Source organism: Antechinus flavipes, chromosome 2 (assembly GCF_016432865.1).
Source record: "Antechinus flavipes isolate AdamAnt ecotype Samford, QLD, Australia chromosome 2, AdamAnt_v2, whole genome shotgun sequence".
In the NCBI taxonomy this organism is placed as follows: Eukaryota; Metazoa; Chordata; class Mammalia; order Dasyuromorphia; family Dasyuridae; genus Antechinus; species Antechinus flavipes.
Genome location: NC_067399.1, coordinates 561624626 through 561650741, shown reverse-complemented (window position 1 = coordinate 561650741; position 26116 = coordinate 561624626). Strand labels below are relative to the sequence as shown.

General features: G+C 39.1%; 1 protein-coding gene across 2 annotated transcripts in view; it reads right to left on the bottom strand.

Annotated features, from left to right (window-relative positions):
• Window positions 1–3858: 3858 nt before the first annotated feature.
• RGMA (repulsive guidance molecule BMP co-receptor a) overlaps window positions 3859–26116 on the bottom strand; it is a 56027-nt gene continuing 33769 nt past the window's right edge. For both annotated transcript variants that reach the window (XM_051981040.1, XM_051981039.1), the window contains exons 3-4: window positions 17448–17959; window positions 3859–6832 (exon numbers count right to left, since the gene is read on the bottom strand). In XM_051981040.1, the coding sequence (XP_051837000.1) occupies window positions 6134–6832; window positions 17448–17959 (1211 nt within the window). In that variant the 3' untranslated portion in view covers window positions 3859–6133. The remainder of the gene's footprint in view (window positions 6833–17447; window positions 17960–26116) is intronic.

Genomic DNA, 26116 nt, shown 5'->3' with positions numbered 1-26116 from the left:
AGGGGATACAAAGACAAAAATTAGAGTCTGTGCCCCAAACCACTTTACATTCTCTTTATAATATCTTCATGACATTTTGTCTCCAAGAACTTTTAAAGTGATAGAATTATTCTTAAAAATGTTAGAAACAAAGTATTAAATATGGTTTGAAACCAAAATTCTTTATGGAGTTTTATCATCATCAAATTCATATTATCATCCCAAATGGTCACCTCAGTGTCTCTTTCTTTGAAAAGAGATACCCTCTTCTCTAAAAATTCTCTCTTTAGATAGTCACTTAGATTTCCTGGGATGTCCTTTGATTACAAATGGAATGCCATAGTCCTGATTCATCCAAAATGCTTTCTAGGCTCCTAAACCCTATTTCTCAGCTTTAATGATACACTCCATGATGAAACAGCGAGTGACAGCTATTTATCTGTACCTGGGAAATGAACTTCAGCACCAACTAATTAATTGGAATATATTTTCATATACTGCTTTAAGTTTACTATAAATACTAGGTTTTTTTCTGTGGATTCTAGGAGTTATCTTAGTATTGTCAAAAATGTTCATTATGTCTTTATCTTCAGTTCAGTCATTTTCTAGTAGTCTCCAACTTATTGTGACCCCATTTAGAGTTTTCTTGGCAAAAATACTGATGTAATTTGCTATTTCCTTTTCTAGCTCATTTTATAGAAGAAGAAACAGGCAAACAGGGTTAAATGCCTTGCCCAGGGTCACACAACTAGTAATTGTTGGAGGATGGATTTGAATTCAAGAAGATGTCTTCTCATCCCAAACCTAATGCTCTCTCCCACTATGCCACCTAGAAGCCTTTTTATCTTAAATAGTAGTCATCAAAATACAAAATGCCAACTTTTTAATCATAATGAAAAAATTTTAATTAACTTATTACTTTAAATAATGTGGTCAAGTTTTTTTTTTTTTTTTTGTTTGTTTTTGGAAATTAGTTGTAAGCATACACTTCTCTGAATTGGCTAATATGCTGTTTAAAGTTTTCTTTGGCATATTAAGATATACCATCCTTTCTGAAAAAATATTTTTGAAAAAAATTCATATTGACTACAGTTACTACCCAACCTTTTGGATATACTTTTAACTTCTTGTTAACTGAGCCTTTCTATAAATGACTATTATTTACTTGTTCTAAAACTTTTTTCTCCTAATTTATTCTATCTTGGCAACATGTGTGCAAAACATAATTAACGATGTTATCTGTAGGGTTCTCTTCCACTGTACAGGATTCAGGTGACTAAGCAGAAATTATCTCATATGATCCTTCCTCCAATATTGCTAAATGTATTCATTTGCTTATTCAATATGTAGTTATAAAGCACCTATTCTGTATAAGGCACCATGCCAGTTCTGCATAAAATTGTAGTCCATAAAGGCTTAAAGCATCTGCTGTTTGTTTTTTCTTTATAGGTTGAGGGGAATGGCACACACACAAACACACATTGTTCATTAGAAAAATTGCTTAACTAAGAGCATTTGATTATATATTTCTGATAAAATGTAAATTCCCTTAGTTTGAGATGGTGCTTGTAGCTCTCCAGAGTTAAATTGTTGGTTCTAATCAAGTTCTAGTCCAAGGGAATTTTCTTACTTGGGACTTCTAGCCTTGTCTCCTCATGAACTGGAGATATTTTGTCCACTTCAAATTCTTGCTCTTCAGAGAACTCTATTCTTTGGAAATCCACCCATATTTATAGTTAAATTGTACCATGAGCTCCTTTAGGAGCATACTCTGTTTCGATTAGATCATAACTAAAGACAATCTCATTTATGTTCATGTTTTAGTGAATGAATAGGCAAGAAACATTTCCCCCCATCTTGCATCATTCTCTTCAGTCTGGCCTTTTTTCTCTCCAATCTACATTCTACTTGATCTTTTCCTTGGAGTCATCTTAATGATTGGGGCAGGGGGCAGTGATGCAGTGGGTAGAGCACTGGGCTTGGAATCACTTAACTTCATGAGTTCAAATTTGACTCCAGACACTTATTATTTGCTTCAGTTCTTCATCTGTAAAGTGAGCTGGAGAAGGAAAAATGGCAAACCGCTCCGGTATCTCTGCCAAGAAAACCCCAAGTGGGGATCATGAAGTCAGACCTAGCTGAAAAGATTTAACTACATCTTCATGATAAAATTCTCAGAAGGCTTATTCTTCTCTTCAGAATTTGTCAGATTTTTCTGCCCAGGTTTTCATTGTAGCCAGGAGTCTTCTAGTATAGCATTAGTAATGGGAGGCAATATGGCATTCTGCAGTGATGAACCCAGGATCAGGGGTCCTGGTTTTAAATCCTTCCTCAGAAACTTTATGGTCATGGCTAAAGTCACAGAACTTCTTAGTGTCCTAACTGTAAAATGGGTTCAATAACGATCACTTTATAAAGAGGAAATCACTTTGTAAACCTTAAAGTATAATAGAAACATTTTTGTGTGTGTCATTTGCTTGTGCATCAAAGACTTCTTTAAAATTATTTTTAAAAGCCTTGGATGGCACATCAGTTTTGAGTATTTCTGAAAAGATTTTATCAAAAACTTACTCCCACTTCCATAAAAAGTGCCTGGGCCTACCTAATGCCTATAATTTCTTAGCTAACTCTTTTCTTTAAAGTTTTCCACTGGGCTGCTGTTACTAATCTTGCCATCTTTTCCCCCTAATCCCTTTATTTGCTGGGCCACTTCCCTAGTCTGTAAAATGATGGGATCACACTCATCTGCCTCTTTCTAATCCTAAATATTTGGTTTTATATAAATGTTCAAACAAGTATAGATGATGTGAGGGTTTGTCCCATACAGCTTTGCCAGCCTAAAAATATATATATTCATTGGAAAGCAGAAACTTAAAAAAGAGAATTAGAAGGCGAGTATAGAAGATATGGTGGAAGAAGCATTGGAAGTGAGAGTCATCGGAACTGTGTTCTAGTCTTACATGTGCTCCTTAAAAACTGCAATTATTCCTACTAAGATGTCAGTGTCTTTTTTTGATCAGTACACACTTATATGTGTGTGTGTGTGTGTGTGTGTGTGTGTGTGTGTGTGGTGTGGCAAGGGTTGGATCAGATGAACTTTTAGGTCTCTTCTAATGCAAATATTTCACCATTTTAAAAAAGCTCATCAGCCAGGACCAAATCCCCTAGAGGTATAACATTGGCAAGATCAGATTAAGTAATTTTGAACTTTATTCATCTTTCCCTTTTCCTCCTGCCTTGATTTTGCTTTAATTAAATTGTGTCGAATGATTTTTTTCCTTGAATTTTGAGAATTTTTGTTTATTTTTCATTTCCATTTATTTTTGTGAGAATCAAATGTGGTAATATATGTAAAGTGCTCTGTAACCATAAAGTATTATATTATTATTAATATACCTCAGGAGACTATCAGAGGCATAATTGTTCTTTTTTTCCCCCTTATGAAGCCTGAGGTCTCACACTGGAAATTCAAAAGTTGATTGGTTTTTAAGAGAATATTAAAATTTTTTTTTCTTTACTAAGGGGATTGGGGTTAAATGACTTGCCCAGGGTCACACATAATATTTGAACTCAGGTCCTCCTAACTTCAGGAGTGATGCTCTATCCACTGTACCACTTAGCTGCCCCCAAAATAAGTATTTTTAAAGAAGGACTAGTGATTGTTATATGCTCAGGATTTCGTGGGTCTGGCTGATTAAAGCAAACCTCCCAAACTCTTTCCCCACATATACGTGTGCACACAAAATACAAAATACACACATTCTGCACATACAGGCTTAGGTGACACACTCATCAAAGAATTGCACACGCAAAAATTAAATTTTTTTCTCAGCTAGGAAATGAAATTAGCCCCAAAGACCCCCCAAAAAAGGGCAAAAAAAAGGAACAACCAAACTTTACTTGCATTATCTCATCAATAAATAATTTACAGTATGTACATGCGGTGACACTCCACATAGGTTTTACACACATGGACATGGTGAGGTTTCTTCACCTTTTAAGTAGAACTTGATCAAACACAACCAAAATAAAGTGCTTCACTTTGTACTCCCAACAGGATAGTCTTACAATGAGCAGTAAGGTGTTCCCTTCCTGCCGTGCTTTGTGGCTTAGGCAGAGAGAACTAAACTTCTTGGAGATAAGCTTGTCCTTGCTGCCAGGAAAGGCCTGGACCCATTGAGCCCACGCAAGAGAGGTCCTAAAGGGAACAGCCTCCAGGAAGGCAGTCAGTAGCTCCCTTGGCAATGCTTATTGGCTGATATGTTGAAAGTCCTTCTGGATAAAGTGTTTTATGGGATGAGGGCAGGGAAGAGCAATTAAGAGGCCAGCCCCAGATCTGCACAGGCCAGCTTCACCTCCGAAAGGTGTCCCATGTTTTCAAGCACAGATTTTCAAGGGCCACCCCTCTACGTTAGAGAAATTTTCATGTCCTTTCTATGCAAGAAGTGGGGATAACGGTTGTAAGTTCAAGCTGATGTAGCAATCGAGAGATTTTTTTCCCTCTTTCCACCCACTAGAGTCAATGGTGAAGGACCAGCAAGGAAGATGTCCTTTTACCCCAACCTCCATAGGGAGCTAGGGGCCCTGTGCTTCGGGAGGGCGGTAGCAAGGGTAGGGAGATATATCAGTTGGGCAGACATGTCTTATTTGCCCCCCTGAGGTCCAGAATTAAGCAGCAGTAGGACAGGGAAGTAGAGGAAAGGCTGCCATTTCATGGAGGGAGGCAACAAAGGGTTTCCTAAGGTCAGGAAACAGGAAAATGGAGGCGAACAGGGCAGGCCAGCTGGCCCCATCCACTATGGTGTCTCCATGGCTTGCCCTGTTCCTATATTCCTACTCTATATCTCCCTCTCAAGTAACACTTGCCATCACCACAATAGGAAGGAGCAGAAGTAGTAAACACATTTTTCTCTTTAAACATTTAAAACCAATTATATCTCTTCATATGTACAGTCATACTGGGGGAGAGAATAAAGGACATGTTAATGGAAAGGGTTCTGTATACTGGAGACAATATAAGTTACATCTAAGAACACAAATTGCATTTTTCTGCTGTTTGCAAATGGAGTTTCCGTCTGTTTTGACACTGTGGAGCTGTGACAAACCAGATGGTGCTAGGCCCGTCACTTATGGATGCTATCAGGAAGCCAGGGTGAGCTGCGTGGGTACAAGAACTAAATTCTTTGAACTCTTAGCACCTCTTGTACCTGCGAACACCTTCTGGAGATGGCGAAAATGCACCATCGCAGAGAACACATCACGCTCCAGGGAAGCAAAGAGCAAAAAAAAAAAAAAGCTGCTGAAAGTCTACTATATAATTAGGTACCACCAGGATTTCCTCAGACCCAGCTCTTTTGGGGCCTGCAGGCCATGAGAGAATGCATGTGGGAAGGAAACTCCTTAGTGGGAGACCTCTGAATTTTCTGAGTTTCTGTGTGAGTGTGGCTGTGGGGTACTTGTCAGTTTGATATAAGGCTGTGTGTGTGTGTGTGTGTGTGTGTGTGTGCGCGCATTTGTCTGAGTGTGAGTAGAAACCAGTGCATTTTAAGTGTGCATGCTTTGGGGCATGCATTTGGCTGTTCAAGTGGGGTGTGTGTGTGTGTGTGTGTGTGTGTGTATGTGTGTGTGTGTTCTGAGAAACAGGAGTCTAATTTAGTGTTCCATGAGGCACACAGTGCAGGGCGTCTTGTGGTTTGCACATTCATACCATGGGGAGGGGAGCGAGGAATTGGGGGATACAGGATCTCTTCCACCCCCATGTTGGTGAAATGGCCAGGCAGCCGTGGCCACCCAGTAACCGAACACAATGCTACTTTCACAAAAGCCAACATCACAGTCACTATAGCCTCGTCGCACTACTAAGAGAGCAGGAACTAGGCAGTGGGCAGTGATAGCCGCCACCCTTGCCAGCAAAGGAAGCCAAGCTCTGTCTGCACGAGGTAACAGTCTTCCAGCAGCCTGCCTGTTGCATCAGCACGTTCCCATCCCTTCTCCTTGGAGGGAGAAGACGGGTGACAGAGAAGCGAGAAGGTTTCCTTTGCTCCTGGAAGGACTCACTAGCTAGTTATTCCCCTCCCTCCTGCAGGTCCCCAGCAAGGGGCTGCTCTCTCCTTCCACTCTAAAGTCTATTTCTTCTAGGTTGCACAACAAAAACCTACGAGAACACCGAGATCAGACAGCACACTACAGCCGCGAGGGAAAGGACGAGTTCCTGGCACTGTCCCGAGGCCGCTGCGCTGCCAGGCAAGTCCCGTGTCCTTTCGTACAGGTGCAATTTGTCCTTATTGGAATGCAGCATCTTAACGTCCTCAAAAGCATAGTAAGCAGCGAGTGTGAAGTTCACATCCCCTGTGGTCAACAGGTCAAACACGCAGGCCTGGAAGTAGAGATCCTCCACAGGCAGCTTCTCCTTGCACCTGGCCGTGGCCGTCTCATACGTGAAGACCTCCGGAGAGGGAACGGGAGGGCTGGGCCCCTTTCTCCGGGCGCTCCAGCTCTCCGAGGCATGGAAGGATTGGAAGTCAATCTGCTCATTAAGAGGGCAGCCCCGGAGACAGAGGTAGAGGCCCTGGTTGTCCCTGTCATCTACCGCATTGACAACCTCCTCCGGCATTCGCACGGCAAAAGTCAGGTATCGGCCCACCTGCCTCACGATGATGGTGGTACCGATGTACTTGGCCTGGATCTCTACGTGCTGGCCAGACACCTTCTCCGTAATCTTCAGGCTGTTGGCCCCGTGTTTGTCGCCGCCGTTCTTGGAGCCGTCGGCAAATGCTGCGGGGAGTTCATCCATTTCCGCTTGGTAGACCTTCTGATCCACACACTCTTGGAAGTTCTTGAAGATGATTGTTAACTGGTGGGAAGGAAGCAAGGGATAAAAGTGGTTAGGGACCAAATTGTAGTTCTGTTTATTGACTTGCAAAAATAAGCAATGGATTAAGATCAGTTAGTTTAGAAAAGCAATCAGAAAAAATTATTAATGACTTCAAATGAATAAACAAAGCTAACATGCAGAGACCTGCCAGCTTCTAGTTAGAGCAGATATAGAACTAGGCAACATGGGTTTAATACATGGCATTAGAGATTTGACAAAAATAATTTTTTTTTTAACACTAAGGACAGTTAGGTTTCTCCATTCAGGACAGATTCTTGTATGCTTAAGGTGCTAGAAAAGGAGTCTGTTCAGAGGTGAAAGAATAATTATATGAAATTTTAGAGCTTTGAGACTCTGACTGACAATGGTGGTAATCTACCATCATGTAGAATTGAATTCTCTTCCTTGATGACACAGGCATCAAATTTATTCACATGAAATCCCACATGCAGTCTTTCCTCTAAGAGCACTTTGCAACCGTTCCCCCAAGAGGTGGAATTTCATGTACTCAAACTAGAAACCTAATATGCAAATCCATGATGCATTCTGTATTTTTCTGCCTCTCTCCTTTGAAAACAGTAATTTTTGCTGCATTGATCACATTCTGTGTAGTCTTCTTATTTATTTCTCTACTGTTCTTGTTTTTCTTATAGCATTAGCTATTCCTTGAAAGCAGGATGTCTTATTTATTTTGGTATCTCTTTTAGAGTCAGTATCTTGTACATAATAGGTGCTAAGTAAATAAATATATCTAACTGAATCATAAAATAGAGGTAGGTGTTTCTCTTCCTCTTTTACAAATTGGCATCACTTCTAGGATATGGTTTTAGACTCTTAATTAGAATGTTAAATTGGATAGATCACAAGGACACATGTGACTCCTAACATTATGCAGTCTGCCTAAGTGGGAATCTAATTTTAGGTGGTCCTACCGCAAGCTAGAGGTTTTCTATAGTTAAAATAATTATTTTCATAAACTTTTTCCCCTCTCTGCCAATAAGTAAAAGCTCCTTGTGGAAGAGATCACAGTTTTTTTGTAACCTTAGCACTCGTTCAGTGTTTCAAACACTCCAGCCACTTATGAAGAACTGGTAATAATGAGAGTAAATGAGCTCACTGTGGTCTTCCTCTAGCTATAGTGTCTCCTTTTCAGGTCTACAGTTCTTCCAGTGGACTAGCACATCAAAGATAGTTATCATCTGGGTATTATGGTTAAATGGGTTTTGATAGCAGACAGTTCTTGCTGCTGTTTTTTGGTTGAGTAGTTTTTGATTCTGTAAGTTAACTTCACCAAAGTCTTCCATCCTAGTAATATGGAAGTTGCTGAGGATGTTTAGGACAAAAAAAATGACTGATTTCTGACTTGGCAAGATGCTACCAGGATAATAGAATCAGGCTGGAGGAAGAAAAGAAGAATCTAGTTGCAGGAAGGCTATTTGATTCAGTTTTTCTGGTTCCTGTGAAGTTGAATCTTTAAATGTCTTTGTTACAAATATATAGAGAATTGACTCTGATTTATAAGAAATCAAGCCATTCTCCAGTTGATAAATGGTCAAAGGATATGAACAGACGATTCTCAGACGAAGAAATTGAAACTATTTCTAGCCATATGAAAAGATGCTCCAAGTCATTATTAATCAGAGAAATGCAAATTAAGACAACTCTGAGATACCATTACACACCTGTCAGATTGGCTAGAATGAGAGGGAAAGATAATGCGGGATGTGGGAAAACAGGGACACTAATACATTGTTGGTGGAGCTGTGAATGAATCCAACCATTCTGGAGAGCAATTCGGAACTATGCTCAAAAAGTTATCAAACTGTGCATACCCTTTGATCCAGCAGTGCTACTACTGGGTTTATATTCCAAAGAAATACTAAAGAAGGAAAAGGGATCTGTATGTGCCAAAATGTTTGTGGCAGGTCTCTTTGTAGTGGCCAGAAACTGGAAACTGAGTAGATGCCATCAATTGGAGAATGGCTGAATAAATTGTGATATATGAATATATGGAATATTATTGTTCTGTAAGAAATGACTAGAAGGATGATTTCAGAAAGGCCTCGAGAGACTTACATGAACTGATGCGAGTGAAACGAACAGGGCCAGGAGATCATTATATACTTCAACAACAATACTATATGATGATCAATTCTGATGGACCTGACCATCTTCAGCAATGAGATGAACCAAATCAGTTCCAATGGAGCAGTAATGAACTGAAACTATTTTTGCCTGTCTGCATTTTTTATTTCCTTCACAGGCTAATTATACAATATTTCAGAGTCCGATTCTTTTTGTACAGCAAAATAACTGTTTGGTCATGTATATTTATTGTGTATCTAATTTATAGTTTAATATATTTAACATCTACTGGTTATCCTATCATCTAGGGGAGGGAGGAGGGGGAAGGAGGAGAAAAATTGGAACAAAAGATTTGGCAATTGCCAATGCTGTAAAATTACTCATACATATAACTTGTAAATAAAAAGGTATTTTTAAAAAATGTCTTTGTTATTTCACATCAATTGGGAAATGCCACCCTCTTGGAAAATGTATTAAACAGAGGGAAATGAACATTCCTCTCCTACTGTCCTATCTCTAGTGGTTGGCGTTATTCATGGCACAAACAACACCTGAGTGTTCTAACACTAAATTCTTTGGCTTAACTTATTTACAAATGTAGTCCTTCCCTCTTGCCTCCAAAACTCTCCTGAGGACAACTAGAACACAGAACTTTGAACTAGGAATAGGCAAAAGGATGGAGGGAAAACATTTTTTCCCTTCATCTTTATCTGAGAATCCTTATCCTCCTTTAAAGTAGAGCTCAGACCTTACCTGCCCTGAAAGCCTCCTGCAATTGCTACCTCCCTAATTATTAATATTCTCTCAAATTACTTTGAGTTTAATTATCTGCCTATGTTGTATCCTCTCCAACTAGGGTATAGATCCCTCCAGGGCAGAGTTTTAATTTTTGTATTTGTGTCCCCAACATCTAGCATACTTCTTGAACATAAAAAACATTGAATAAATATTCCTTGAACTGAACAGTCTAAACTTTGATTTACTACAGGGGAATGTACTGGTCGGGAGTAACAGGAATTAGGGTTGGGTACCTGGGAATTACTTGGGAGTTGGGTACTTCCTTATGAAGTACTTCCTGCATTTGCCTGTTTACCTTCTCCTACTGTCAACCCTATAAGCCTGTTAGCAACTTTCTTGCACCTTTTCCTCCCCCTCAGTCTCAAACCTGCTTGATCTAAAGCTCTCAGTAATTCCTATCAGTAAGGTGACCCCACTCCAAGGGAGACAACTGACCTGAACTTCTGCCAGCATAAGTGAATGGAAGCTGGAAACCTGGGTGCCTCTATGATAGAAATACCTCTCTCTAAAAATAGACTGTAAATTTTGGTCCTGGTGCTAAAAATCTAATGTGGAATCTCAAGAATTTATACACTGATGAAAGCTTAGGCAATGCTGAATGGGACTTCTTAAAGCAAGAAGACAGCTATATTTTACATATATTTTACGACCTAAGGCGACTGATGCCAGTTCAGGATAAGAAGCTATGGAAAGACCGAATTTCGATACTGAGTCAGGAAGGCTGTTGGTATTAGAGTGGTAATAACAGAGAAGAAGCTAAGATGAACTAAAGGAACTTTTAAAAATGAAATATAGTGGTGGGGATTATCCAAAGAAAAGAGAATTTAGTATGAGCTAATCCAAGCTGAAAAAGTGGGGTGTACAAAAAAAGTTTTAAGAATAAGAAGAGGAAAGAACCATGGAAAAAAAAAATAAAAAAAAAAGAGCTGATAAAAACAAAACAAAACAAACAAAAACAGGTGAATATCAACTCAGGAGATTTAGTAAGGGGCTTTGTGGCCATACTTAAGCTAAAGGTAATGAGAGAATTCTTTGTTGTTGTTGTTCTTGTTGCTGAGGAAATTGGGGTTAAGTGACCAAAAAAAAAGTGTGTGAAGATAACATTTAATGATTGAACTTATACTAAGCTAATTGTGGAATGAATGAAAAGAATGAATTTCAATTTACAATATGTATCAAGAAATTCGTTCACATCATTCACTGTAAAGCTCTAAAACTTTGCTGGACCACGATGGGGATCTGGGAAGAGGAACCAAAGGGAATACATGAAAGTTGGGAAGGTTATTACTTGAGGGCATAGTTTTTGAAGGAAAACCTAGCCTCTGATACTGTGGGTTGTGCTAGCAGAAAGTTAACTTAAGTGAGTGATAGTTTCCTTCCCATTCTATCTATGGAAGATTCCTTCACTTCTATCCCTGGCGAGGGGAGGGGTAGAGGAAAGGGAGGGAAGAGAAAGAGGGAAGGGGAAGGAAAAGTGAAAGAAAGGGAGGAGGAGGAGGGGAAAGGAGAAAGACAGAGAAAGAGGGAGGGAGGGAGAAACAGGAGAGGGACAGAGAGAATGTGTGTGTGTTTGTGTGTGTATGTCTAAGTAAAGAGGAATATTGAGATGGAAGAGGGTGTAAAAATTGGACTGTATCCTCTAAATGATAAAAGCTATGAAGTTAGGCATTTATTGCTTTAAGATGACAAAGTCTGCTGCTACCTCTCCATTTTTTTGGAAAATTCATTTAATGTTATCATCTCCATATAATTTATTTGGGAAGCAGAGAAGCATTTCTTGCTTTTCCTACTTTATCTTATTTCAATTTCCTTTCCTCTCTACACAATAGGTAGATGAGGCTGTCTAGCAAGGTTGTATCTATGTGATGTTCAGTCGCTTTTCAATTTATCTTGACTTTTTGTGAGTCTACTTGAGAGTTTTCAGGGTAAAAATACTGGAGTGGTTTGCCATTTATTTCTCCAGCTGCTTTTACAGATATGGAAACTAAGGCAAACAGAGTTAAATTACTTGCCCAGGATCCCAGAGCTAGTAAGTGGTCTGAGGCAGATTTGAACTCATGAAGATGAATATACCTGATTCCCAGTGCAATACTTCATTCACTGTTTCCCCTAGCTACCAACGTCTATATGCGATAATATATAGCAACTACTCCATCTAGAAGAGCAAAAACCAAGAACAATGTCAAGTTGTGAGAATGCCAGTTGATGGTCCTTACAGGTTGTTTATTTGGGGCAAAACTAGGAAAGGGAAAAGCATTAGGGAAAAGGGAATAGAAATGAGTGGCAGCTCTTCTTGAATTAACTCTAATCCTTTCCAATGTCTCCAACAAACCCCACAGTTTGTAGGGCCACACAGGCACTAAGGCTTGGGAGAACCTACTCACTGGGTCCCAGCAGGCTCCTTGGAAGAAACAGGAAAGGCTGGTTTAGACTCTAACCACCATCTCTCCTGGAGACAGTCCTCTGGAAGGCTGACAAGCTCCCAAGATTTTTCTTAACATTAGTGCCAGGGAATGAACCACAAGTAACAGCATGAAGGGGGCTTGTTGAAAAGTAGGATCCAGTGCCAACAATGAGAAGGAGAGAGAGGAAGAGGGGAAGGGAGAGCACAGGAGGGAAAAACCTTCCATAGATCTGCTTGCTGTCATTTACAGATGTTTCCAACACTGTCCTCCTCCCAAAGGAATCACTTTATTTCATTTCTTTGCTAGACTGGCTGGCTCATGCTTATTTGAACTGGTTTTTGACCAGGCAACAATTTATGTCAGAAACACAGAAATGAATGGATGTTAGTTTCACTCTACTCTACCCTATTCTATCTATTAGTTTACCCCTATGTAAGAGTGGGTCAAGTATAAAATTTATCACCCCACTGTTATAGGTTGGTAAATTCTCATTCCATTTTAAAATTATATCATTAATGAAGGCATCAGTGGTATAAAGGATTTTAAAAAAATGAATGAGAGGGAAAAGGGAGACCATGCAAAAGGTTAAAGATTAGACATCTGCTTTCAAGGTTCTTATATCCAAGTTGGGGATATAGACACAGAAATATATACGTGTGTGTGTGTGTGTGTGTGTATGCATATGCAGTATGAAGGATGTATATGTGTAAAAATACCTATATAGAAAGATATATACATATATCTCTATATCTACACATATCTCCACCTCCACCCATATATTTATAATACTTATTAGCTATGTTACTTTGACCAAATCTTTAAACCTCAATTTCCTTATTGATAAAGTGGAGATAATAATACTTCCACTATCTATAGGATGGGGTTGTTTTAAGGAAAGCACTTTATAAACCTTAAAAAGCTATGAAAATGTGAGCTACTATTATAATGCCAAACAATAAATAAGTTCCAAATGAGTGGCCCAGACAACACAGAGGTGCTGTGAGAGATCAGATGAAATATCAATTATATATTATGACTGGGAACAATTGTGAAAGAATTTCTAAAGGAGTTAGGATTTCAGTTGATACCTTGGAAAATTAGTATAACTGGATATATATAAAGAAGGGAGAGCATTCCTGGTCTCAGAGCAGGGAAACACAAGATTTGCATGGAGCTGGATTGTGACCTTTAATGCCAAACCAAGGAGTTTGGACAAAAAGAAATTTATTCATGTTTTTTAACAGAAGAATAATAAAATTTAAAAAAAGATATTTTTCAGGTTAGTTTGGAAGCTGCTGATGCAAGCATGTGGTAAGATAGAAGACCAGTAGTCTAGGATTTAAAATCTGCCTAATGGAATAATCCACATATTGGTTCTGGGCAGGTCAGGAGACCTCCAATGACTTGGGGAAGACTGACTAATTTAGAACACATCCCTCAAGTCCTTTGCATTTCCACTGTCTTGTTTATAAGATGAGGATTACAACACTGTCTACTGTTAATGTGAAGGTGCTCTGAAAATCAAAAAGACCATGCAAATGTAACCAGTGGTGTTACGCCAATAATTAACACTGCTTGACATCTGAAGGGAATCTTCTCTGCCCACTTATCTCCATCCCTGGAAGGTAGAGACGATAGACTATATATACATTGCTTCCAGGTTAAATGGACTAGTAAACTCAGGCAAGAATGGGAAACTTTCTCAGCACAATCTCTCTTCAGGTCTATTTAGTGCAAGGGGGAAAAAAGACATGATCAAGGTTACAAGGTAAATGTGGCACCAAGAGATCAGAACTGGGGTTTCTTGAACCCCATATTAGGGACAATGTATCTTCTAACCCAGAGGGAACCTCCAGGAGCTGGCCACACAAGGCTGGCAAAATCATTTGCAAATCTGATGAGCTAAAATCTAGGAAGAATCACCTCCCCCTACTTGAGTTCCTTAAGTTGGTCATTTTTTATAGCCCACAAATGATGTAAATATGAAACGGTCCTTGCCAGAAAAAAAGGTTCCCCACTGCTGCCCTAACCTATAACTCAAAAGGCTGAAAAATATAAGGCCTGCGATGAATCATCTGGAAGAGGTAGCAACCCAAACTCAATCATGAACAAAGATGCAAGTGAATACAGTGGAGGATCTGTGATTTGGTCTGCATAGGGAAGAAAGTCTATGACTTAATAGGCAACTTCTATGGAACTGTTTGAAGGACAGTGAGTGGTTCAGTGGCTGGGTCATAAAAGAGTGGGGTTTGAAATAGTCTTCTTGACTCCAAGCCCAGGACTCTATTCAATATAGCACGATGCCTTTATAAAATAACAAAAATTACCTTCTGTATCACCTGTTCCTCCCAATAACACCATGGAAGAGACTGTCCCCGTCCCATTTCATTACTGTTCTCGAGAAACCCAGTAACTCAAGAGCCAGACAGTTTTGGGGAAACATCACCTCCTGTAATATGACTGGGAGTCTCTAACTTAATTTACTAGTTGCTGAGGTTGGTTGTTCATTTGTCTTGGCTGTTGAGAAGATTAATGGAATGTAGGAAAACATGAGAGAAGACTACACGTCGTGAATTGTGTAGGAAATGAAGGACGATCCAGAGGAATAATAAAATAAGGATCCATGGCACCCCTGGTAGGACAATAGTGCATACTGGGAGAACAGAAGTAGGTAGAGAAAGGCAGGTACTGACTACATAAGGGGCTGAGCGCTGCTGGGCACTGAGAACTTGGATTGGACTTGGATTGGAACAGCTTAGTGATTCCTGGTGAGATGGACTAAAGCCCTGCTTTCTAGTACAGACTATGGGGTCCAGGAAAGGGACACCTCTATTTTGGGATATGTAGGCACAATGAGGAGAAGGAAAGAGGAGGCACTTGCCCTGGATGCAGAAGAATCCAGCATTTATCATCAGCCTCAAAGTCTCTTACAAAGCTTCAATTTTAACGGGTGGGTGGGAGAGGGAATAGAAGGAACAGATGCTCCCTTGTGGACCGAGTCTGGTTCTCCCTGGCATGCCTTCCAATGGTCTCTCCACAGAAAAACAAACTCTGCTGCCATTTTTGGTTTTGGATAAGCTGGACTGCTGGTCATTCCTTCGCTTCTGCCAAATGGGAAAACCCCCTGGGAAGACAGCAAATACACCCGAACTGAGGTGGGCAGAGAACGGTGCAGTGGCCAGCAAGGTAGGGGACTGAACGTTGTCCTCAGGCCATCCTAGAGCTCAGGAGACACTTCAGGCGAGCCACTTTTATGTTCCTGGGATTCCAGACTTTCTCCCTCTATAAAATGGGTCAAAGAATACTTTGCCACTCACTAAGAATTTCTATATAAAGCAGTTGGGAACTCTCAGAAGAAAGTTATTCCAAGGAGAAAATCTGTCATGTAGAAAGTATTGATTTTAGAGTAGGAGTCCTGTATTCAAATCCCACTCTTGCCTCTTACTAATTCTGTGTGACCCTGAACATTTAAACTCTTTGGGCCTCAGTTTCCTCCTCTATAAAATGGGGTTGAAATATAGGACCTCCAAAGATTCTTTTAGCCTTAATTATAGAATCCCAAACCTCAATAACACAGCAACTAGGATAGAGACTGTGGCCTTGGAGTTAGAAGGAACTGAATACAAATGTGGCCTCAGATATTTGCTATTTGTGACTCCAGGCAAGTCACCCAATTATTTACAACAATCTCACCCAACACTCCCCCAATAAAATCCCAATTTTACAAACACTAACAAACACTAACACCATTCGTCTTTACAATCACCTGATTGTCTGCCATTGCAGGAATGTATAAGGTACTGAATATATTAAAATCATAAACTTGGTACAGTCTCTTCATATTATTCTTTAACATTTCCTATCCTTAGATACAATCTATGACTACCTACTTATTTATGTCTCATATTTCTCTAAAGAGAATTTTACAAATGTAGTCACATAAATTCTAACTTTTTTTGGTTAATTTTCAGATAATTCAGTCTTTTTTAAGTTTTTGAATGACTTTTCTCATTTTCTGCCTTTTTTTTTACAAGTACTATCTATGCAGGAAAGATGATTTTTGTGGGTTAATGTTTTAGAGTTCTATTTTACAGATGTATTTAATAATTTTGATTATTTGCTGAATCCCTAGGATTCTATAAACAAACCACTATATTAGCTAAAAAAAAGCTACCCGTTCTTTTGTCTATGTTTTTTGCTGAATTTCTTTTTCTTGCCTTACAAAAATAGCTAGCATGTTAAAAACAAAATCATACAAGAACAGCATAAATTAGCATCCTTGCTACACCCCTGATTTCCTAACATTTACCATTATGACAGGGGTCAAGCAACTTTGAAACCTCCCAGAAACCACCATTAGGGTTGAGCAATGTTCATAGGTTCCTCTGACAGGCAAGCATTAGTCTTAAGAAGAAAAAGGAAAAAAAAAAGAGAATAAAAAAAAAAAGCAAATCATAAAATGAAGGAAGGAAGAAAGGAATGGATAAGGGAAAAAAGAAAAAGAGGACTTATTACACAAATCAATTGGCACTTATGATCATATATGTGTTGTTTCTTAACGTTTCCTTGTAGATATATGTATTTGCACATATGTGTTAATATGTATTTATGCATGTGTGCATATATATATATTATACATATAATATATATAATATATATATAATATGTATTATATATAAACTTTGTTTTGTGGGCCTTTAAATAAAGAAACTTCATAGCCCTGGGTGAGAGGGATAATCGTCCTCAGCTGCTGCATCTGGCCCACCAGCCGTAGTTTGAGAACCTCTGATAAAGAGGTTCACATGAGAATGGAAAGTGACATCACACTAGTAATTGGCTCAGGTGGCCCTTATTGGTACAAATACCATAGGTAGCTCACACTTGGTCTTAAAGTTAAAGTTCGCCCAGAATGCTCAAAGCATCAGAATGGTAACAATAACAGCAAAAGTTGTAAGTCTCTTTTTTTGTTTTTTTTTTGTTTTTTTTTGCTGAGGCAATTGGGGTTGAGTGACTTGCTCAGGGTCACACAGCCAGGAAGTGTTAAGTCTCTGAGATCAGATTTGGACTCGGGTCCTCCTGACTTCAGGGCTGGTGCTCTATTGTAAATCTCTTCTTACAGGAGACAGTCATTGATGGTTCCAGGTAGGGCAACCTCAGCATTTTCCTTCTCACAACAAATTGCCCATTTTCTTCCTTAGTCACTAAGTTGGGGGAGAGGAGGGAGGGGTAGCTATGGGATAAGGTCTCTTAAGTCTAAGAGTTATCTAAAGCCACAAAAGGGCTGGGCTGCTGTACTGTGGCCTTACCTTGCTGGTGGCGGTAGCTGAAGATCCTGGTAGCACTGGAGTGTTGGTCACCTGCACATTCAGGTAATTATTGTCAATGAGGGGCCAAGCCCCTCGTACTTGGCAGGTCTGAAAACGGTCCGTGAAAGTTCTGAGGTGAGGGTCCCCAAACAACCCACAATGGGTGTAGTTGGGGGGAGCTGAATGTTTATGAAAGCTCTTTTCGTAGTGACAGATTTCTGGGCTGTCTGACCGTTCCTGACTGTCTCCTGGTGGGAGGGTTCGGAGACGGGGCTGTGAGGTGGGGCCATCCTTGGAGCAATTGTGCTGGCTCATGAGGTCTTCTATGCCATGGACAGCTGAGTGGTAGGCCAGGTCCCCTCGGCAGGTGCGGGCTGTGCGCCGGGTACAGTGAGAATAGGCCCGCAGAGCGGTGCAGAATTCAGGGGCGTCCTCGGATCCCGGGTAGTGAGCGCCTGACGTCGCAGTCCAGAACTCTGAGTTACACTTGAGGATCTTGCACTGAGAAGTGGCTGTTTGGAGAGCACAAAGATATCACTGAAGCACGTACGAGCCATGTTACATCTCCCCCCTTTCTAAGTTACAAGTACGGTAGAAATAATGGGGCTGGACAGACCAACAATCTCTACTACGGACAGAACCTTATACAGTGGATTTTGTCCCAACGCCAGGGAATATACTTTTCTTCTCTCCATTCTCCTTCATGCCACACTTTCAGTCTTTCTTACTGGTCTTCACCAGTAAGTGTCACGTAGGCCCTAATGTGAGTATTAGATTGCTAAATCCCTTGGCTTCTGGCATGCAGCCTTCTCTCCTGTAAAACTACTAGAGTGACTACAAGCTGCCCAGCAATTGTATGGATGCAAGGAACAACTAAGAAAGAAATGCAGATGTACATGGCTTTATTTGTTGCAAATGCCAATGATAAAAGCTCACTAATATTATCCCACAGAGATAAGTTTTGGAGAGCAATCTTTGCGGCCTTTTGGTGCTAGTGTTGCAAACACCCACACCAAAAGATGGGCTAGAAGATCTCCAGTTCTCTTATACTCACTGATCACAATTCCAAGAGTTGTGAGTAAAACTTGGGTCTCTAAGACTTAGTTCTAGGTATCAGATATGACTATTATGCTCTCTGTGGGGAAATGTTGTACTCCTGGTGTATAGAAATTCCTGGTTACAACCATTTATTTAATACTTGTGAAAGGCAAAGCTCTCTCACTCTATTTCTTTCTTTCTCCCTCTGTGTAGATGCAGGGGTCCTCAAACTTTTAAAATAGGGGGCCAGTTCACTGTCCCTCAGACTGTTGGAGGGCCGGACTATAGTAAAAACAAAAACTTTGTTTTGTGGGCCTTTAAATAAAGAAACTTCATAGCCCTGGGTGAGGGGGCTGCTGCATCTGGCCCAGGCCGTAGTTTGAGGACCCCTGGTGTAGAGAGTGGATGTTTCAGTATGTGCACATAAGACTCAAAATCTGCTCTCACTGTTTATTTTTTCTAAATGACACCATTAATTTAAGGCACAGTTTGTATGCTATAGTGTACCCAAGATATGGTAGTATTTTAAACCACTATCAAGATCCAAAATACAGACAGCTAAGATTAGTGGGTGGGGATGGGTAGAATGAAAGTTTCAGAAGAAAAAAGTATAAAGAAACCAACTCTAATAACTCTCAATCATCTGATCTTCTACGCTAGCCACCTTAACACAATGCTTGTTCCAATACCGTAATTAATTCTGGGAGCAGTGTGTGCTGATCTGTGATCCCTAGAGGCCCATTGCTTTCTTAGGATCAAGGAGAGATGTGATATCAAAGAAAATTGTGTGAAAAGGACATAGACCCGTATACAAATCGACCAGCAACTATGGGTACCAGCACAGGAAGCAGATCAGCATTATAGATAAGCTACTCAGCCTTTCAAAAAGGTCCTCAGGATCTCCTTTAATTATTTACTCTTACTCTCTCACACTCACATATAGAATTGCTCCCAGGACAGGATGCATACCTTTTGTGTTATGTCTAGAGCTCTGACCCCATTCATTTCACCCCGATGTTGCTAAAATCACCACCATTTACTAACCCCAAACAGTGCTAAATTATAGCTAATACTTCTGTAGTTTTGCTTTCCCAATTATAATTAGCCTGGTTTTGGTAAAAGGTAGTCACAAAATCTCAAAGACAAAAAAAAAAGCTTCAGAGACTGTTTGCTCTAACCCCCCTCTAAACAGGAATATACCACCCAAACCCTTCCTGCCTTTCTGATCTTCTAACACTTTACTCCCTTGCATGCATGCGCCAGTCCAGCCATATTGATCTACTTGCTAATGTTCACACATGGCCAATCTCCATGTCTTTATTTCTAGCTTTCCCTTCTCATTTCTTTTTCTGAATTCTTGGTTTCTTTCAAGACTCAATCCAAAGCTCATTCTGTGCAGGAGGCTTTCTTGGTTCCCTCACCTGCTGGTGCCATCCTGGTTACCTTTTGCCTGCTTTCCATGTGTATCTGGTATATACTTATCTGTGTTATATCACCCTGCATAGAATGTAAGTTCCTTGAGACCAAAGCTGGTTTGATTTTTCCCCTCTGTATCATAAATAATTGACAGTACCTGGCACTGTGCTAGATACTGAACAAATGCTTACTGACTGACTGGCAAGCAATTTACTTGAAGACCTCCAAGGGGAAACCCATTTACATCTTGAGGTAGTACTCTCTACATCTGGACAGCACTAAATGTTGAGAAAATTTTCTTTCAGTTTTAAATATGTCTCTCTGCAATATCTACTCATTGTTCCTAGGTCCAAGCCTAATATATTTGATCCTTCTTCAATGTGAAATCCTTCAGATCCCTAAATAACTGACACGTACCCACTTAAATCTTTTCTAGGCTACACATCCCTAGTGTCTTCAACTGATCCTTATATATAACCTGGAGGCCCTTCCCCATTCTGGTCACCTCCTTGGAATATTCTCTTAAAATATGGCATATGCTATGTCATTTGTCATATATGTCATTTGTCCAGCTATCCTGGAAGACCCAAATGGAGCTGTGACTCAGATAGGAGGACCATAAATCAGCCTAAAATATGTAAGAGAAATTCGACTGAGCCATTTCAGGCCGGCATCATAAATACAGGATGAATGGCAGAAGAGCTTATGGGAAATTCTGTCAAAACCCAAATACAGTTCCCTTGGGGTGGAATACAATCTAGTGCTCTTAACACAATATACCCTCTGGAGCACATTGGAGTTCTTTAACCATTTTGTATCATCTTCCTCTAATCTGCTAATGGCCCTCCATGAGAATTCTTCTATTCTCCCTTTATACCATTATGATTGGTAATCTCAAGAACTTCCATGGATTCGGTGATCACATCAATGCTGATGATTCTCAAACCTGCTTATGTAACCCTAACTTCTTTGTAGAGCTCTAGTCTTACATGTCTACCTGCCTACTGGACATCTCTAATTGACTGTGCTGTATAGACATCCTGGCATCTCTGTAACTTGGCTTTTCTAACCTGACCTCTCTTAACTTTCCTATTGCTGACAAAGTGAGAAGTAGACCTCTGACTGGTTTAGTAAGTTCCCAAAGGTGATATACTGAGATTCTATAGGCTAGGTTTGCCATGCAGCAGCAGGAGGCACTGCTAAGGGAGATGGAACCTATCTTTCTTTTCTCTTTATGTCAAAATGGAAATTGGTAAAGAAAACTCTTATGGAGATGACTAAAACAAACTGGGAATTCAGCTATATTATCAGGACCTCGAAAAAGTTGTCAAGTATGCCCTCCTAATTAAACTTTGACCGCATCCCCCTATATCTTAAGCACACAGTCCTATCTCATCTCTTAAGTTCTAAACAATCAAAAGATTAACCATATACAGAAATGACCTATTTTTTCCAATAGCCTACATAATCAAGAGATGGAAGGGGCCTTAAGATAATAACTTCTCATTTTACAGATGAGGAAATGGAGACTTAAGGGAGTTGACTGGCCCTAAGTGACACAAATAGAAAGTCAAAGGGTCAGGATTTAAACTCGGGTCCTGATAATAAACCCAGTATTCTCTCCACTGAACCACAATATCTTCATATTTCACTTAGAAGAAAGTGGTTTAAAACATTTATTTTTGTCTGGATTCATTTCATCATTGTGGAAATGTCCCAGTTTCCTTTCCCTAACGATGACCAGCAACTTTTCTCTAACTTAATAGTCTTTGAGAGTTGCCTGTGACATTCAAAGTTAAAGAACTTGCCCATAGTCACACAGCTAATATCTGTCAGAGGCAGGTGTTTTCTACTCAAAGTCCTTTTGCTCAGTCATGGTCCAGTCGGATTGATAAGAAGGGGTGTAGGAAGGCAGTGGTGTTCAACAGAGAGGAGATGGAGATTCTAAACTTAGACCTTTACTCATTTCTGAGTTCTCCTTTTTTTTGGCTACACTTAGGATAACTGTTTTGTCTTTCTCATTTACTGACCTCAGCATTCAGAGAACAGAGCAGATTTCTGTCTCATGTTTGTGAGATCATACAGGATAGTTTTTTGAAGCTCCTGGTCAAGCCCTTTCCTGGTCATATGTCTCCATGGGACCAGATCAGTATTATAATTGTGATTGCAATTGTGAGCACCTAGAAGTGATTTGCTTTGGCAGCTTGTTGGCAATCTTTATCCTCATAACTTCACTTTCCTCAGGGGTGTTATACCATTTCTCACTCTTCTCCCATGATGATCCTCCTCAGTTTTCTTTCCATCTTTTCTACTGCAGGAGCTTATTGTGTCAAAATAGAACTTATTTGAAATGTTTATTTAATTGTACATAATCTATTCCCAGTTATTCTAAAAAGATCTGTTTTTAACTAGCAATCATCTAGACCTGAAATTATTTCCTCTGCTCCTGCTGCTCAAGGAGGATGGGATCTGTAGGGAGGCAATAAGGTCCTTATTGCTCTGCTTCAAGGCCTTTTACTGTCACCCACATTTTGAATTATCTTAACTTTTCCTGAAATTTCTCCTACTTTTCTTGGTCCTATGTTATCCATTGGTATTGCCAAAAATTGGCTTGGCTTTGTCTCATATCACTCCTTCTATCTGGCTGGAGCAGGACATTTCTTTTACTAGCTAAGAATGCTCCATTTCCACATTTCAAGAAATATCCAATTGTCCAAGAATTACCTTTTAAGGATCATGGTTAAATATTGAGAATCCCAGAAGTGAATTTAGGTTAGTCTGCCTTTTACCCTGTTAATCGTAAAAATTAGTAGCCCCTTAGCAATGTAGTTACCATGGGGTGGTACTTCCACTTGTCAAAAGAGAAAAAGATTATTTTCAATTTTAATACAGAGAAAAACTATACATATAATCCACAACAAAGCTCTGAAAGTTAAAGGGTCTGGATAGAGTAGGTCATGTATGCTTTGGTTTATGTAGTTTTAGAAGTCCTTGATAAACATTGTTAATTTTTAAAATGAACAAATTAAGAAATTTATTGAGCAGAACATGGTATTTGTATTAAGAAATATAATAAAGATATACAAGATAAAGTTTTTTGTCTTTAATGAACTTTTATAGGGGAAAAAACAGAAATAAAGTATCTCAGTCAAAGCAGAAGGTAAATGGCTTAAAGACTGAAAGAATTCAAGCACAGTGTGTCTTGGGTAACTTTTGGTAGGCCAGAGCAAATGGAGTATAGAGTCTGCAGAAGGCAATAGACAGGCATTATTTATTAAAGTTCATGGGACTTGAAGACTGGATATGATGGTTGAAAGAGATGGAGAAAGCAAAAATCAGATCAAGACTTCTTACATAATTAATAAAAGGCAGGCAGGGGTATAGGGAGCTTGGATCAGGAAGAATTGAGTTAAAACACATAATAGCTGTACTCTCCTAGACAAGGTCAATTGACCTCTAATGACCTAATTTTCCTCATCTATAGAATGTAGGTGATGATAACATTTATCTCCCAGGGTAGTGAAGATAAAATGAGAATATTTGTAAAACTTTTTGTAAAGACTATAAAATGATGGCTAATAAAAGTAATAATGATATGCTTAACTGACATGCAGATTATTAGGAGTCATCTTGGGGATGAGGTATGGAAGCAAATGATAAATTCAGTTTTAGATATGTTGAATTTGAAATGCCAGCAGAAATCAAGGTGGAAAGGAGAGGGAGTGGCATCTGGCTGAGATTAGAGCTAGCTAAAGATTTGGGAATTAGCCACATAGAGGTAATAGTTGGAGTCATGAGTATGTCTTGCACATAACAGATATTCAATAAATATTTACTAGATGACAAGCTTCATAAAAGCAGGGACTGTCTTGTATAAACTTTCTATCACTCCCAGAGTTTAGCACAGTATGCTGCACATAACAGGCACTTAACCAATGTTTACTGTTGAAATATTTGCTAAATGAATGAATGGAGTGGATGAGATCTTCAAGGGAGGTTTTCTAGGGAAAGCATGGCAGTGCTGAGGACAGAACAGTGGGAATATGACAATTAGGGAACAGGAAGAAGAATCATCAAGGAGAGAGTGAATAGTAGGTTGGCAAATCAGAAAAGTGAAACAATCCTTTTATTAACTAAGTAAGGAGATTAGTGGCCTTTCTGTTACTTTCTGAGACCCATATACATGATTACTTTATGTCTCGGGATCCTTCAACCTTTGAATGCCGAAAGTGATAGAAGATACAGAGGGAAGAATATTTTTCTACTATCGGGGAATCTCAAAGTGTTTAAGTTTCTCAAATATATACCTAAGTTGTATGATGACTCCAATAATAAAATTGTAGATGTTAAGGACTATCTGTACATTTTATTTGTTAAGTATAGTGTCTAGAATAGCACCGTATATTTGTAGGTATAAGAGATAAATTGCTTTTGTCAGTGGTCATGTTGCCAAGTTTGGAGTCTTATCCTGATCCAAGACAGTGAACTTCACATAGTGATGTTCAAAAGTAACAAAATAAACAAAAACTCTGGTTAGACTTCTTGAAAAGATATGTAACGAGTTATAGGTAGATAAGGAAAAGAATATATCTATCATCATCTAACAACTTTCAGAAAAAACAACAAAGTCTATTTATATAGGTTGGGGGTCAATAGCATCCTCTTTATCCACAAAGGACACTGTTCTTAACATGGAATTCTGGGGGGGTGGGATGGACAGATCATGTACTCCACCAATTAAAGGTACAGATTATCATCCACAGAAAGCAAAGAACTTTACACCTTTTTCTTATTTGGGGAATATATGCCAAGAACTAGCTAACTTTATCCCCATTCCTCACTTTCCTTCCATAAATTCTTTTCTTGTATTCTGGAATCAAAGTATCTATTATTCTGAACCATTTTACATAGCTACTTCAAACATCCAGGTGTACATTTTATGATTTTTATGATTATTTTTGTGTCCTGGGAATTAGTTATATCCCAAACCCTTCTGGAGAATTATTTTAGTAGGAGCTATCCAGAGTCATTCTCAATTCAAAGGCCTTACTACTTCTGATGTCCTACATACTAATAAACATTTTGTATTTTTGTACCCAGAAGACTTTAGGAAAAAATTTTTGAAATAGAAGCTTGGATGATTTCCGTTTTTACAGATGGGATACTAAGCCTCAGCAAGTTATACTGATTTATATACGGACAGGGTCAGGATTTAGGGTTCTTACTTCTTGGTACATTTCCTTCTCCCTCAGGGGGTAGCTTTTCCTTCCTGTATTGAATACATTTACAACTCTTATCAATGCTAGGTTATTGCGAAGGTTGCTCCTGAGGTTAGCCAAGACAATGTCTGAGAATTAAGAGCTTTAACCGGCTGATTTATTTTTCAAGGTGCAATTTCTGAAGAGCCCCCCTCTCTCTCTTCCCTGAAAGACACTTCCATTCTCCTTTTCAGCTCCTCTCTTTGTCTTGTATGTTTGTACATCATTAACTTCAGGCTCTCTCAGTTTGTGAGCTATATGTTGACCAGCTGAGGAAAACAGCTTTTGACTTCAGCCACTTGCCAAAGAGATGTTACTGTAAACTTGTTTTTTTTTAAAAAGTATTTTAGTAATTGCATCTTAATTTAATTGGGTTCTTTTATAATTTTGTGTATTTGATTTTATGAACATGATTCTGAGAAAAGGTCTTAGGCTTCTCATACTGATAAAGAGGTTCATGACACAAAAAAAGATTAGGAGCAGCTACTTAAAATTTTACATTTTTTGAAAAGGAAAAAACTCTTAATACTATATAATCTAGCCTGAGGCTTTCTTGAGCTCTGTGAGATGCCAAGGTATAATAGGAGAAAGTGAAAACAAAGAGAAAAATTAACAGATCATTTGGTATTTTTGATATAAAAACTTATGAGTTTGAGAGAATGAATTTTTCAAAATTTTAATCATTGCCTTGAAATAGAAATATAGTCAAGTTTACTAAAGAATATCAATGTATTACATATATGATAAGATGATTAGCTAAGTGTTTTCTTGCCCCACCAATAAAATTCTTTGATTCTTTGTTGACCCATGTTAAACAAACAAACAAACAAAAAAAGCAAAAAATTTCAGAATGAGAAAGGAACTTTGAGTCATCTACTCCAACCTCCCAATTTTATGGAGATCAGTAAATCCAGGCTCCAAATAGTGAAGTGATTTTGACCAGGGCTATACAGTTAA